This window comes from Notolabrus celidotus, chromosome 7 (assembly GCF_009762535.1).
Source record: "Notolabrus celidotus isolate fNotCel1 chromosome 7, fNotCel1.pri, whole genome shotgun sequence".
Lineage (NCBI taxonomy): Eukaryota > Metazoa > Chordata > Actinopteri > Labriformes > Labridae > Notolabrus > Notolabrus celidotus.
In genome coordinates, this window is record NC_048278.1 from 22,747,667 (window position 1) to 22,764,157 (window position 16,491).

The 16,491-nt window shown below is 37.8% G+C and overlaps 1 protein-coding gene across 1 annotated transcript; it reads left to right on the forward strand.

The window, feature by feature from the left end:
- The first annotated feature begins 707 nt into the window (after nucleotides 1-707).
- Nucleotides 708-11,860, forward strand: LOC117816522 (tetraspanin-5). Its single transcript, XM_034688826.1, has 10 exons — nucleotides 708-1,146; nucleotides 4,270-4,320; nucleotides 5,815-5,961; nucleotides 6,055-6,225; nucleotides 6,357-6,482; nucleotides 8,031-8,078; nucleotides 8,778-8,894; nucleotides 8,977-9,038; nucleotides 9,998-10,050; nucleotides 10,171-11,860. Exons 1-9 carry the CDS (start codon nucleotides 1,063-1,065, stop codon nucleotides 10,008-10,010), a joined length of 819 nt encoding a protein of 272 aa, XP_034544717.1. The 5' UTR covers nucleotides 708-1,062; the 3' UTR covers nucleotides 10,011-10,050; nucleotides 10,171-11,860.
- Nucleotides 11,861-16,491: the final 4,631 nt, after the last annotated feature.

The window sequence follows — 16,491 nt, forward strand, 5'->3', positions numbered from 1 at the left end:
CTTGTTTGTTTAACAGACTTTGAGAGAGAGATGAATGTGGGTGGGACGGGGTGTTTTGTTTGTTTGTCTGTTTGTTTGGGAGAAAATAACAAAAAATGACTTTTGTATTGTACAAAATGTTAATGTAATATTTATGTCTGTGTAATGCACATTGTACATGGAAAAGTCAATAAAGATATTGTTTAAAAAAAAGTGGGGGGAAAAAATCAAGGAATACATGCATTTTTCCAACTTGTTTATCAGGATATTATGTTACATTGCATATTCAAAATGTCATTCCTGCCCTTTTTTATTTAATATACCACGACTTTTAAAAAGAAAAAGAAGACTGGTATCAGACCCTGCTGTTCACTGTGTTAAAGTGAAATGAAGCAAGCTGACAAACCAGTTAATTCTAATGAGGCGTATTACAAGCCATTGTTTATGGGTTTAGTAAACAAGTTCACATGAATATGAATCCATGGTGTCTGTTTGGTTTGTTTAACATTCAAAGCCTCAGATCTCCAGAGCCTAGTATGTATTGTAATCTTTAATTTTATATCACGAGTGATGAATAAATAATGCTCTAAATGGTTAAATATCATGGCATAATTTATTTTATGGTCATTTGAGGGCAGTGACACCCACCGCTGGAGGAAGTCCCGCCTCTTGTACCCCACTTAAGAGTCTGATTGGTTCCCTCTCACGTCACTCAGCCTACAGCCATGTCTAGATAATGGGTCAGATAGATAGAGGACCATCGGCCTTAATCTGGTTGACTTGTGCGGATCTCTCCTCCCGTTACGCGTCAGGAGGATCTGATAAGGAATAAATTGATATTTCTGCTGACAGTGACATACGGAGCGATATTCTGCGGTCTCTCCTTGTCACCGGAAACACACGATCATATTTACAATGAGACGGTAGAAACAACTAACAGCGCGTTTGTGAAGCCTTATAAATAGGCTAGAAGGAGGAAAAAAAGGTGTTTCCAGCCTGATAACCCGGCTGTCAAACAGAAGAGGACCATAGATGTGATTCTTTGCCACTGCGGGCAGCGTCTGAACACAAAAAGCCATCCAGATGATGTCAGGAAAGCATTTCAAGGCTCATGAAGTGAGCTGCTGCATCAAGTATTTCATTTTCGGGTTCAACATTATATTCTGGGTAAGTTCACTGTTTGCTGTTTTTTTAAAATTTATATTTAGGCCTCAGATTAATTCACTGACATGTCTTGTTTTTGTTCTCCAACAACATCAGCTTTGGATTTATGAATCAGTGAAAGCAGTGTCGTTTTCTCTTTACTCCCTCTCCTGTTGGTTTTCATTGGAGACATGATGATTTCATCCCTGTGAGCTCACTGCTGCTCTGCACTTGTTCTTGCTGTCACCTATCAGCAGCACGCTTTGTTTTTGTGAAGACAGCAGCATAGAGAAGGAGCACTGATGGAGGGTTCACATTGTTTACATCAGGGTATACTGTGCAGGGATGGTTTATTGTCTGTGTCAGGGCAGACAGTTTTTCCAGTATACAGTCATTATCATTCATGACAGTCATGTTTGGACTGAAATAACGTGGATAAAAAAACCTCTCCCTTTGTGCTCTGGACTCACCAGTAACCCCTGTTTTGACACCTGGATGTACCATAGGCCTCTAGTTACCAGTTTTAGCCTGTTGGGGTATTATTTTAGGTGTTTACTGTGGAGAAGAGGGGTTATTAAGGATACAGCATGGCTTAGCAATGTCATCCATTAATAGCAATTGAAGTATTAAGGGCTGTAATGAACAGATGTTCCCTAACAATTACATGTGAGAGAAAATATACTATTTTCAATGTAAAAATATTAAAAACGGGTGTCATAATTGAAAAGAAAAAATAACACTGTCAAATTTGCCTTCAAGTCCACCCGATAGTCTAGAGCCCAAGTGGAAACTCTTTATTCGGTCTCATAACAAAAGAAAGCAGTACCATCTCACATTTAAGAAGCTGAAACCAGCAAAGCTTTGAAATCTTCATTTTACTGGCAACTTTTTTTCCTCTAATACACCAGCTGATTAAATGACTTATTATTCTATAATAACTGCTGACAGGATAAATGGAAGATGTGGATTAGACCTTCAATGATAGCTTAAAGCTACTGTAAGGAGTTTTTTGATTGATTATGACTCGCACTAAAATGAACAGTGATGCCTCTTTAGGACCCAACACAACACAGAAGACCTTCAGTGAAAAAGATGAATGATTTCTTTGTTGTAATTTTTACGGGTGGGATGTCCGATCCGCCGATTACGGGAGGCTGAAGAAACAACCCTATGACTTTTTCATTCGCACATATTCCCACAGAGTGATTTATTTCACTGTTAAAAGAAAACAGGATGAGATTATTTGTCACAAAACACTACTGCCACATGAACAAAAGATTAGGCAGAGATGTGTAAGGTACCACTTTGTCCAGAGGGGGTGCCAAAACTGAGAGCTTCTCACAGGAACCTGAACTAACTGTTAGACAGTAAACTTAAACGGATTTACTATTTGAGCTGTGAATCTACCCGTACCGTAAACTGATTAAATTGTGGGGTAGGTGAGCAAAAGAAAAAAAAGGTGGTGTTAATATTATCAGAGACATTAATAATGATTTATGTTGAGTTGCCATTGGCCTAGCGGTCTTGGCGCGCCCCATATACAGAGGCCATAGCCCTTGTCACAGAGGTCGCCGGCTTGACTCCCTGCCGCGACCATTTGCTGCATGTCTTCCCCCGCCCACTGCTCCCAAAGTTTCCTGTCTCTCTTCAGCTGTCCTATCAACTCAAGGTGAAAAAGCCCAAAAATATAACTTAATAAATATAATTATAAAAATTGTCAAGTTTTTCATACAGTTCCAGAACTCTAAAACTGGGGCAGCTAAATCAAAACCAGTCTTTTTACTTTTTTTAGCTCACATTCTTAAGATTTTCTGCCACATGTCAAAATATCTTCTCTGGAAACTGAATAACAGGTCGACATTTAAAGAACTGTCCCTCTCTTGACAACACAACATGTTTTATAGATTGTTAAAGTCTCATGGTATCATCGCTGCCTTTTTTGAGATGTTTGGACCACCTACCGTATGTCTGTGGCCTTTTACGGAGCTCTGAGGACAAAGGCCACCTGTCAGGCCTCTCTCTGAGGCTCTCAGCCAACCAGGCAGTCATTGAACCCTCTGATCCTGTCAACATTCATATATGATGAGAGGAAATGAACTGTGTTGGGAGCATCTGCTCCTCTGTGCTTTTAGTTAATCTGCAGAGTGCTTTATATTTTTCTGGTGGAGAAAATCCTTCACTGGGATCCGTCTTTAAACGGGTCTAACATGAAGTCTGAGTTAGAGGTCCCTCTTAGATAACATCAATCTTTGTTAGTGTAGTAGTTGTTAAGGTTGTTGTGTGTGTTTGCTGCATTTTTATTCATGTTACAAGTTATTTTATCCTATTATGGCGCTCTTTAATGGCATCCTCGGCTGATTTATAAAGGCTAAATTAATCGTACAATGTGCAGTCTATGATGTTTGAACCATGTTTAAAGAGTATGAAAGCAAGTATACAACAGAGGTCCAATAAATTGTTCTTGGGCTTTTTACAGTCTCTTGTGATTTTTTACTTGGTTTTCATGTCATTTTTTTCTTCGTTTAACTATTTTGTCCAATAAACATGAGCCCTCCAATAACACATTTTATTACTTACAAAGGAGTTACAAACCTACAGTGAAGTTTCGCTTTTCACCAAGCAGAGGCTCATTTCATCTAATTTTATTTAAGTGTCTGTGGGTGTTCAACATGCAGTGTAGTGTTGTGTTTTTGTTGTAAAAAGATTCAGAAAATTATGAAAAATAGTAATTCTTAAACCGGCTAAAGAGACCCCTGAATGAGAGATTCTCTGACTGTTTCCTTTAAGTTTACTATTTGTAGACATAAAGTTAGTCCTCTCTGAATTAAAATAGAAGATTTTCAGCCGGATGCAAAGAGGCTGCCATTGCCTTGACTGCCGTCTTTTTCAGGACTCTTTGATGTGGTTTTAAACTTTTACACAGTAGGTGGAAACTTGTACAGTCAGAATGTGTCCAAGCTGTTATAAGATGCTTTCTAATGTGGGAGTCCCTGCTGATTCTGCAGACTGAGATGAGAAATATTTAGTAATGGACGGCTGCCAGGAAAATCTGTGTGTGGTTTGTCTCAGTGCTTCTGTGTAATGACTACATGTTGCATTCACAGTGAAATAATCCTCTTTCTGTCTTCTCTGTCTGTCTCTTTTTAGTTTCTTGGAGTGGCGTTCCTTGGCATTGGGTTGTGGGCATGGAGTGAAAAGGTGAGTTTAATGTGCATGAATCAGTGTATTGTACAAATCTATTTATATCTGGACACCTTTAGAATAAGCCATAAACTCAGCAGATCATTTACATTCAGGTCCTGATGTTTATATCCATCTGTCTGCTTGTAATGCTGCCTGTGGCTTTACTGAATCAGAAAGGAATGTCATGCTTTCCGGTGGGACGCCCTCTGAACAATGGACAGCAGAGACGATCTGATGCATTTCACAGATTCAGTCATTGTGTATTCTCAGAATCAGGGGTGTGAAAGGGGGATAGACAGTCCAGTGAGGTTTAAATGTCTTCACATTCACTGTATAACCCTTTAAAGATCGGGCTCATTTCTCAATATTATTGCTCTATCCTTGAAGAACGGCTACAACGTATTGTTTTGTCATCCCTGAATCCAATAATCATTATGTTGAGTGCTCTATTCATTGTTTTGTCAATAAAATGTCAGAAGATAGCAACACATGCATTCTGTAAGACCCAGAGTGAGAGTTTCTGAGTCTTCTTTTTGTCAGACCAACAGTTCGAAGCGCAAAAAGATTCAGTTTACAACAATATTAAACAAGAGAAGAGTGCAGCTCCTCACATGTGAAGAGCTAGGGCCAGAGAAAATGTGGATTTTTTTAACAATTTTTTTTTTAGATTATTAGACAAAGTTATGAAATTCTAAGATTCATAAAAGTTTCTATCCTCTGTGGCAGTTTGGAAGAGAAAAATGGCACCTTTCTCTTATGTGAGTATGAAACTGGAAACAGCAGTGAGCTTAGCCTAGCATTAACATTGAAAGGGCATTAACAGCAGCTAGCATTGGCAACTAGCTCAAAACTAACTAAATATTTAACTCATTAAAGACTCCAAAGCTAAAAATAAATATCCCACTTTGACCTCTGCAGCATAACTAACACCGTTTTGCTCAATCTCATGTCTAAAAACAATAGTTTACTGTTGTTCATGGGTATTTATGTTCTTGGTGCTTTCTTACTTGGAAAAGTTGCAAGGTAGCTACTTAAGTAACCTCTATAAAACCACATGGTTTTGTCGTTACTCTTATTTTTCAGAACAAAACAGATAAGTTGCAACATGTTGATAACTGAATAAGTTGTGTAGGATGTTTTTACACCTTTGGACAAAGTCAGTCTAGTTGTCCCCCCCTGATTTCAGTCTTTATTCTAAGCTAAACTAGCTAGCTCCACATCCTAAAAGTGGTGTCAGTCTTTTCATCTAATTCTTTTGTAATGATTACAGTAAGCAAATATATTAATTAGTTAGTAGTTCATTTTATATCAGTTAGTTTCCCAACTTTTCATTGAAGCTCAACTTATTTTAAAGTACTATATGTGGCTTGGGAAGAAGGAGTAGCTTGGAAATTTGCAGATTGCACATTACCTGCTTTGATTAGGCTCTTAGAGGCAAGGAGTTTGGTCAAACTTTTAACTGTTTTTCTGGTAACTTCTGAAGCCTCTAACCCATATCTCTGTTTTCAGGGCGTTCTCTCCAACATCTCGTCCATCACAGACTTGGGTGGTTTTGACCCAGTCTGGCTCTTCTTGGTGGTGGGTGGTGTGATGTTCATCCTTGGATTCGCTGGATGCATCGGAGCACTGCGAGAGAACTCTTTCTTGCTCAAATTTGTAGGTTTCTTTTTTAAACAACAAAAGATCTTTCAGACTTTGTCTCATAATATTTGTTAAATTCAGAAAGCTTAATCTGTTTATGTGTTTCAGTTCTCTGTGTTCCTGGGTATCATCTTTTTCCTGGAGCTGACTGCAGGAGTTCTAGCCTTTGTCTTCAAAGATTGGATCAAGGACCAGCTCAACTTTTTCATTAACAACAACATTCGGGCCTACAGAGATGACATTGATCTGCAGAACCTGATAGACTTCACTCAGGAATATGTGAGCGCAGTGTTAACTCATTCACTGTTCTGATTTCACTCTTGGCTATACCTAGACGTAATCATGGTTCTTCCTGCCAGTGGGACAATGTTGACATATATATGTGTTTTTATGTCTGTTTAACTTCATAGTGGGAGTGCTGTGGAGCTTTTGGAGCCGACGACTGGAATTTGAACATCTACTTTAACTGCACTGATTCAAACCCAAGTCGTGAGAAGTGTGGCGTTCCCTTCTCCTGCTGCACCAAAGACCCAGCGGTATGTCCTCCCAAAAACTCCCTACAACTACATTTTGAAACTCACAGCCAATTCATTCCCATTTATGGTAACCCCCAACAAGCCCATTGGCGTAATGTGGGAGTTTTCATGTCTTTGAGTTCAGATTGAGAAGGCCACATTCTAACATACTGGAACCTTTAAGTGCTGGAATGTGAAGAGAAAATAGGACAGGTTTTCTCTGTGACGGATAGCAGGGTTATCTGTGTCCTCCAGAAGGCTGCCCCAGGCAGTCCACTGTCATGGCTGACTTCCAACAGGACATCCAGGCCTCAGTGTTTAGTCCTCTCTGACTCTGCCAACACTGCAAAGTCTGAGAGCAGCTGGGAGGAGTTATCTTGACCATGGCCAGAAAAATGCTCTGACTGCTGCTCTCCGTGCAAAGCAGTCACAGAGTTCTACTTCAGCAAAAACAGCCGTGCTTCACTGTAACGAGAGTTGCATAAGAATGTTTTTTATTTGCTGACTGTAGGACATCCTGTTCCACCAAGGTCAACCTCTCTGTGAGCAACACTTCACAACAGATAGTAGAAAAAAATGCTAAATATATAGGGAGTTGAATAACACATGATGCATCACTTCAGAGTGAAGACATGATTATCTTTAACTACAGAATTTGGTTCCCTAAAAAAATTACACTGATAGTTCTATACAGAGAAGTTTCAGAGTTCTACATTAAGCATAACCCAACACCTGAAGAATATGGCTAGAAATTTAGAAATTACTCATTTTCTTCCTGTCACCAAATACATCATAAATAGTTAAGATACTCAAATATATACCATAAAAACACCAAATGGAGATCCCCAGATTGTCAGTGGCAATGACACCAAAGCCTGTTTTGTTCTTTTTGGTTTGACAAAATGAAAAAAGAACTATCAAACAGAGCTTATACTTTAAAAAAAAAAGAGTCAAAATTCCCTATGTGTTTTAGTGCTGTAGTTATCTGTAAATTCTACTCAAACAGGCACAAATAGCCCATGATATGTAGTAATTAATGTATTCCTTGGGGAAAAGATGAACCTAGCTTTTTGTCATTGTTTATGGACTTGATACAGATGGTGAAATGATTCTTACATGTAGAAAATCAAACCTCACAGCCGTAAGGTTTTAGTGAGGTTTTAAGCCCACATTCGACTGACCTAAGTCTGACCCAAATTGAAGTTGTGAGTCTCATGTCCACAGTGCTGATCTGTGCAGTTTGAAAAAAGGTTCAGAGAGTTCACTGCTGTCCAATTCACATCTGGTCGCCAAACACACACTAGCAACGTTGCGGACAGCAGGGTTCTTCTTGTGGTTGTAAATGGGTGTGAACATTTAACTCTGCACATTTACTTCTTCATACAAAAATGAAACTAAAGTCTAGTGAACAAGCAGTATTCATGTTTTTGACACCCTCCCAGTTTATCTCAGTGTCTTAAGAATCAGAATTAGAAGTGCCTTATTGAACAAACAGCAAAATGATTAATGTCTAAAAATAATTCAACTTTTGAAAAAAATAAACATGAACTAATTTCCGTCTCTTTGCAGGAGGATGTTATCAACACTCAGTGTGGCTACGACATCAGAGCGAAAACGGTGAGTGGCTTACTGACACTTTCATTTAGAGAGGTTATGCTCATGCTGTTTTATAGAACTGCGTACTTCCAGATGAGGAACAGAAATTGCCTTCTTTTTTTTGACTCAGGCAAGTTTGTTTGGCTGCATGATGTCATGAGGTACTCCACCCAGAGTACAATATTCCTCTTTCTGTGTGTTTCCAAACTCTAATTCCTTCAAAATACAGCAGCTGGCTCCCCATCAGCACTTTGGGCTGTGTGGTATTACTCATGCTGTAAAAATGCACAAGGAATTGGACCCCCTCCCCCATCATTAGCTCTGGCCTTACTTCATAGTAGTATAATGTAAGGGAAAGGCTCGGTTTGTTTTGTTTTTTTACCTAAAATGGGAGGAAAAAGCCAGAGAGAACCAGTTTTAACAAGAATCAAAAGAGGAAAACTGTGGCCTGAGTGCGTGTTTACAAGTAGGAAACATTATTTCAGAAGGATTTAATTGTGAAGAGCTTATGTGGAGACCACAGGATGGAAAGAAAATCATGTGCTACCACCGAAAAATACAATTTTCTGGTCTTAGATAAATCCCATAGTGATTGGATACAGTAGCTGTTAGATCTACAACTTTTTAAAGGGTATAATAAAAGTAAGAGCCAAAACATTGCACCTGTACTCGGCTGTTAGGCCATAATAACAGTTTGTGTTTATTTTAATTTGCTGTCAGGACTCTGAGCAGCGAACCTTCATCTATATCAAAGGCTGCGTTCCTCAGTTTGAGAAGTGGCTTCAAGACAACCTGACAGTGGTGGCGGGCATCTTTATTGGGATCGCATTACTACAGGTGAGGAACATTTTAAAAGGTTTAGACTATTATCCATTAACTTTAATTCACCTCTGTGTAACATAAATGTATCTTTTTTCAGATATTCGGCATCTGTTTAGCACAGAACCTCGTAAGCGACATTGAAGCAGTGAGAGAGAGCTGGTGAGTGGATACAGTTCAACCAAGCACAACTATGATTTATCAATATTAAAAGCAACATTATGCCTCTATTTCACCTTAAAATAACAGCTTCAATATCAGTCTGATGATTACACTGACTTGTAACAGGGAAAATAGTGGTTCTCTCATGCACACTGTGCACCCCTAAGACTTTTTGCTGCTCTAAGTGGTATGTGTTGACTTGATATAATCTTTCACGAGAAGTGTGCTATATTTTGTGGCACAACTTGAGAAAAAAAACTGCGGGGGCAGGTCAGAGATGGAATTTTTTACACAATGTTGTTTCAATGTTGTGAAATTTATTTTTTGAAACGGTACAGAAGCCTCTTAAATTTGTTTTGGGTGAAGTTAGATAGTTGCAACAATTGGCTAACTTGGCAGACATTTGGAACAAACATTCATGTTCCCCTCAAATGTAAAAGTATCTCTGCTGACCTTTTTATCAAGGGCCATCATCAGGTCAAAGTTTTGTTTATATGGTGAAAATCTTATCCCCTGTTGGCAGTATTGGCACAAAAATGTTGCGCTGTCATTGTTCCCTGAGGTTGAACCTGATATTTTCTGAGTTAGGGATTTCTCCACTATATTTATGAATATTGCAGTTTTCATAAAAACTGTATACTTTAATACTTCTCATAGGATACCTGTAAGTGCACATTTTGTTCACTGTTAATCAGCAGTTGCTAGCATGCTAACTCATTGAACTTTATTTTTTAAAACATGGTTAACATTTGAAGAATTTTACCACACATTTGCAGAGTGAGTTTGTTAGCATGCAGACACAAAATCACTTTGCCCAAGTCTGTGTGTTCTCACCTGCAGCTTAGAGTTGAGCAACACTGGTGTTTTTTCTCTACTTTCTTGAGAAGCTGATGCAATTTAGCATTTTATATTTTCATTTTATTGCATCAGTTCTTAAATCTTCTTTCTTTTTTGTGCAGTTTGTTTACCTAAAACCTCAACAGAATCTGTAAAGGCAAGAAGGATGTACCAGGTAAGCACAATTAGACTTTTAACACTGATGTTGCAGCACATAAATATTTATATGTTTATTGATCAGTTCTATTGATTCTCTCTTGTGGATTGTATTTGCATGATTTTTTTCTTCCCACAGGACTCTGCAGTTTGGACGCCAGCAACGAAGAGAAATACACTAATCAGCTTATGTGTCCAGAACAAAGAGTCTGATATGTAAATAATAAATTTAGAGTTATTTTTAGAGTGATTTGTGGCCCTATATGGACTGAAGCAATACCTCTGAAATGTATTGTAGCTCCCATACAGTACATGTTAAAGAAATGCAGTGCTGTAAATAAGGAGTGGAGCCAGTTGTTACTTGTTAACAGGATATATGATTTGTAGATTTACGGTTTTATCAGAGGTAGTGCCTCAGTCAGAGAAGGGGCCTTGGTTTTATATGTCTCACAGCTGCAGTATTGAACACTGCATGTAAGGGTCATGTACAAAGATAAGAGGTGTTCTGGAAATGCACTGCATGCCTTTTGTCTACTGGTAGGACATTGGCTCTCTTAAATGTATTTCATTAATGTTAAGTATTTTAAAATATTTGTAATATAGTCACTAGATTAGAGTGAGTGGGCTGGTTAGCACTTTGTTGAATGTTACAATGGAATCTACTTAAAGCTACAGAGAGGTTACTTTAGATTTATCTCCATCTGTGATGTCATGCTGGTTTTTAAAAAGATGCTTACAGCTTGTAAGCAGAGCTTTGTCGAGCTAAGGTGGATTTGGTAACATGTAGTATTGTGAACGGTGGATGTTGTAAGCTTTGCAAAGATCTAGATTTTGGGAATGACATTTGAAAAAAAATGTCCAGATAAACTGAAGTAAACCCGAAGAGCAGCCTTAAGCACTTTAAACTTCATGTAAAAGTGATGAAGCTCATTGCAGCCTCTCAGTTCTTGTCATGACAGACTGTTATTTTAGTCACGCAGCAGCCACTGGAGGGGGCACTTATCCTTAAAAACGTATGCTACTCCATAATGTCAGAAAATTAGTTCAAAACAGATTGATAGAAAATGTGTTTCAGCACATTGTCAGTATTGTGCCGTTCCTTGCACATGACCTTATCTTATTGTCAGTTATTTTCATCTATTTTTGAAGTACTTTTTGACAGTGTCTCTGATCAAATCCACTTAATTGATGGGATACTTTTGTTTCACTGGAAAACTGGGATACAAGATTTTTCCAAGGGTCGTCATAAATGGCATACTGGGACTGCTTAGTGGCACTAAACTGGTTTAAAGCCTGCACACACACATACATAGACATACATTACTTGAAAGTAGAGCAATCAGGCTCTCTCACCAGCATTATTTACAATGCAAACTTTGATTGACAGACATGGGATACAGCTTAGGTTTTTCTTCTAAAAAAGACCAGAGTTTATCAGGTTTGGTTTCTAACCTTTAATACAAATGCATGAAAGTTAAAGCAGCCATTAAATGTAAGTGCAGTAAAAACCATTGATGTAGCATTGTTGTACTGAACTGAACATCTTCACACAAACGGTTGAGAGATTCCTGCATTTTGAAATCCTATAAATGAAATACAGCAGAAAGAGGGTCGAATATCCTTTGTTTCACTTTAAGCTTCATACGATTGTCGTTGACTGATCACACTTTTTCTTACCACTCAGTGCCATATTTGTGATTTCTACATTCTCCTGATTATGTCATTGCTTTTCACGTTGCTTTTGATTTGTGTGCCCTTGATTCTTGTAAATAACTGGATTGTGACAAGTTGCAAATGTAGATATATGAATAAATGTTGTTCTTTGTAAACGTGTGTCGTGTTTACAGTACAAAGATCATCCGTTAAAGCTGGTTAAGCATGAAGAATTGACTGAGTTGAACATCAAAAATTGATCATATGACTTAATCTTGTATATAAAGAAAATAAGAAGACAAAAAAAAGAAAAAACATTTGTTACAAAATGGGAGAAAGACAGTCACTTTGTTAAGGTCCCCATTGACTAGGTGGGACATGCCTTCTGCCCGTGTGTCAAAATGCTCATTAGTGAAGCAGTTATTGAGACTGTAACATTATATAGGCTCATGACGTCATTGTAGATGAGTTACATTTTAGTGACACTATCACTCAATACCGCCATCTAGTGTCTGTTTGCAGTGGAGATCCCCTTTCCTGGAGCTTGTGAACAAAGCTAAAACCCCCTAAAAATAATGAATAATAATATATAATAAAACACATGTGGCATACCAGTCCAGTCATGACAAAGTGGCAGCAAACAATATCCCTGTCAGTCAATTAACCAGTGGCTGGTCACAACAACCTTAGGACCAAAAGCAGCGGACAAAAAAAAATAGCAACTGATAGTTGTTGTTTTTGTAGCTTTTAACTTAAAATAGTTGAAAAGTATCAATTCTAAATTGAAAGATTTGACACAGTTTTTAAGTTAAAGAAGTTCAAGCTGTTAACTGTTAAGTTAAGTTACCTTGCATATGGATTGTGGAGTGGGTTTGGGGGTGGGGGATGGAGGGGGTCTTCGTTTTTTTAGTATTTTTAATTTATTCTATTTTATTATTCCTATTATTATTTTCATTTACAGCGCTTTCTGTTACAATATCATTGTATGAAAAGGGCTTTACAAGTAAAGTCTGATTGATTGAAGTTGTTCACACCATACTACAAAAAATAAAACATTGAATTGCTATTTTTCCATACCTTTCAATTGAAATAGAGACCAGCTTTGGTATAACACTAAAGAATTAAGATACTACTCCTCAAATCTTTTTTTTTTTTTTTACATGTATCATTTATAAAAACAAACACTCAAACATCCTCTGCAAGATGTTCAGATTCTGTCAGAACAGAACCAGACCACCATTTACTTCAATTAAAAAATAAAAAAAAACACCAAGGTTCTACAGTTATTCAACTCAACATTTTAAATAGTCAGTAGATTGAATGGAGGTAAAGTAAAAAGTCAAAGCAGTGTCCCTGCTGTATGCATGCTGCCTCACATTGCTGTTGATCAGTCCGAGTCACTGCAGGCCAAAGCCAGAGAGGAAAAAACACAATATTATTTTTTCCTTAAAATAAACCTCAATGGCAGGGAGAACAATAAAGATCACTGAGCTACACTCTTTTCTTTCAACACATCTCAGATAACTTGCTATTTAGATACCCAGCTGTGATAAGAATATCTTTTTTGCTGTTATCGGGGATTGATTGCAGACCTATGATGTGACCTTTGGCCAGGTGCCTCAGAGTGACTTCCGGCCTTTTCTAGAGTAGTTAGAAGAAAACAGGAAACTCGTTCCTTCTGATGAAATCAACTTTCACCTCAAACCCACACAGTTTTCAATATATGTTAATTGCATTACCACTCTACAACTTAAACGAACTGACTTGCACAAGAGGGGAAAGCTAAACCCTCTTAGGAGGCCTACTTACTTGTAAAAGTAGTGTTAGCTTCATAGTATTTTCTCTATCTTACAATGGCGACCTCTTGACCCCACATGGCCTGTATGTTTTTGGAGTTTGGTTTCGTTTTTGTAAAAGCCTGGGAGGTGAATGTGTCTTTGTGGTCCAAACAAAACGGAAAGTTTCAAGATAACTAGCTTTCTTTCTGCTTCTTCCTAAAAAACACTATAAGATATGAAACGTATTCGGTGATCGAAGTGTATCCTTTATGTCATTATTCTCTCTCAATCAATACACATTTCTTACATGATGTTATTTGAGCTTTTGTTATCTGACATTTTAATCATACTTTTTCTTGATTTTACTTGTGCTATATAAGGACTCTTCTTATCTTTGATTTGACTAAGTACCGACTTTCTGTTTGACTCTTTAATCAGCTGTTACTCCTTATATACGGTTTGTCTATGTTTACTGTTGTATTTTCTACTCCATGTCTTATTTTTTCACCTTTTTCACAGCAGGCAGTCATATATGAACATTTAACTGACCCTCTAAAACAGAAGATACTTGTTATGTTGAAATATTTCTACAGTAGTATACTATTCTGACTGTTACTGTCATCTTTTTCAAGGTATTTTTCTTTTGCAAACAAAGTTTTAAAAAGCAGGTATAACAATTCACCCTTTTCATAAATGGACTGTCACAGTGTGTCACAGGTCATGACACACTTCAAAAAAACTTTATCTAGAGAAGATGGTCTGAGAGATACTGAGTCCAGTAGGGAAGCACAACAGAAGCTAGTGATGGAGACATCGTCTAGCCTCAGCACAGAGTGGGAATCCTCATCTGATAAGAACTGAGAAGACGACTGTGTGCTATAGGAGGGTTTGCATCATTACCAGCTGAAGAAATACACAACCCGTAAAGACATCAGTGCTGAAGTGATTGTATTTCTGTGTTTGGAACGGCTCTGAATTCAGATTTGCAAACAGAAACTCCAAACTGGTGAATTAGAGGAGAGAGACAGTCAATGCCAGCTGAAAACACTGACATCCACAGAATGCTGTTTCATTCATATAATCTGTACTTAGTGGTGTGCTTTATTCTGAATAGCCTCAATGATCAATGGGTTTAGATGGATAATTACTTTATAATTAAGTACTGTATTGACATAGCTTTACTTGAGTAAATCCATTGTATGCCACTCAATACCTCTAATACATACCACAAAGAAATGTAGCATGTCTCACTGGACCACATTTATTCTTATAACCTCCTAGTGTGTATTTAACCCTCTAAATGTATCTGAGGACAAAATACCATATAACACTGACAGAGGTCGCTCTTATGTTTAAGAGTAAACCCCCTTTGATGCTATAAGAGTATGTTAATTACAGTTCTGCACTTATGTAAACTGAATGATAACTAACAAACCGAAAGATGTTGTAAGAATATTTTCCCTCACTTACAGCACGTAAACATGCAGTGGGAGGTTGTGAGAAAGATAATTGTTCCTTGTGTGTGTTAGTACACTTCATCAATAAAAGTTATTTTTATTCTGATGAGTAAAATGGATAATCTTTAAAGAATTTACCCATTTTGTTTACGTTTAATGGTGAAAATGTGGGAGATGAATCAAGGCTTGGAATTGGTAAATAAAACAAATTGTCACAACAGTGTTATTGTAATAAAGTGGGAGATTGATCGGGTGGACGTCTCTGCTTAGCCTTAACGTTATATTGTGATTATCACCCTCATGATTGTGTATTTTATTTGATGTGTTTCAGACCACACACCCACCTATTTCCTATATCCCATAATTGGGTCTGCTGTACTGTTGTGCTGTACAAGGAGAACTTGCACTAAACGGTTAAAGCTCCATCCTGTCTCCTGTCCTGTGTGTACTTACTGACACCCCAGGGAGAGCTCCATCCTACAGTGTTTCAACCAGTAACCCTATTTTTCAGTTGCTAATGTGAAAAGAAAACTTCTATAGAATGAAAATTGTATCTTGAAGGTGGGCCACTTCATTCTGAAATCACTCAGTGATGCAAAGTGATTGAAGTAGAATATGTGTGAAGCAGCTGCTTATAATGGTGATGAATTGTGCCATCAAATTAAGTTACCCCTGAGAGTCTGCTTCCCAAACACACTGTGATAAGATTAACACTTTACTCTCCATTTAGAGACTGAAGTTGTAACATTTTTATAGACAGTAACACAACTATTTACAGACCTAAGAATCTAACTTTCAATAAAGAGAAAAATGAACACTGATGGCCTAGATCAGGGGTATCAAACTTGCGGCCCGCGGCCCAAAACCGGCCCGCCAGAGGTTCCAATCTGGCCAGCGGAACGACTTTGCAAAGTGAAAAAATTACAGAGAAGACATTAACTGCCATTTTTCAATAAAAGTAACTACTATTTCAAATTTGTTATCTGGGGGTCACATAAAATCATAGAGCTGATGGAGCACACCTGAACAGCACTTTTTTTCCCCGAGACTTTTTCTTAAAGTGAGAAAATAGATCACTTGCTGTTTGCATTATCCTGTTAAGATTCATAAAGACTTTTCAGAGAACTATAAGATGATCCACTAACTACTTACACTCGCACTACATCCCTGCATACAACACTGTCCAGCAAGCAAACTTTTCGTGCTGGAGCTGAGGGGTCCAAATAATCAACTTTACCTTCTTCATTATTATAATCTCTGTTCTTTTGCTGTTAACATTCCACTCGGTGTCAGGTGAATGGGAAACCTGTGAGTTTGGTGTGTTCGCAGCAGGTTTCAGCGCTTAAAGAGTAAAATATTCTGCCCACTATGAGACTCATCATGGTGAAAAATACAACAGCTGTTTTTGTAGAAAGATAGTTCATTAAATGTGAACATTTTCAGAGTTTACTTGTCCTTTTTTGCACTAAAACAAAGGGAAACATTTATAGTTGTCGTTATTTATAGGTTATCATGTTATGATTTTACTGGTCCGGCCCACTTCAGATCAACTTGGGCTGTATGTGGCCCCTG

Bases quoted from the DNA above. Each gene is read 5' to 3' on its own strand.
- LOC117816522 (XM_034688826.1), top strand. From the start codon at position 1,063: ATGATGTCAGGAAAGCATTTCAAGGCTCATGAAGTGAGCTGCTGCATC. The intron at 1,147-4,269 runs GTAAGTTCACTG...GTCTCTTTTTAG, and splicing joins GGTTCAACATTATATTCTGG to TTTCTTGGAGTGGCGTTCCT. The intron at 4,321-5,814 runs GTGAGTTTAATG...CTCTGTTTTCAG, and splicing joins TGTGGGCATGGAGTGAAAAG to GGCGTTCTCTCCAACATCTC.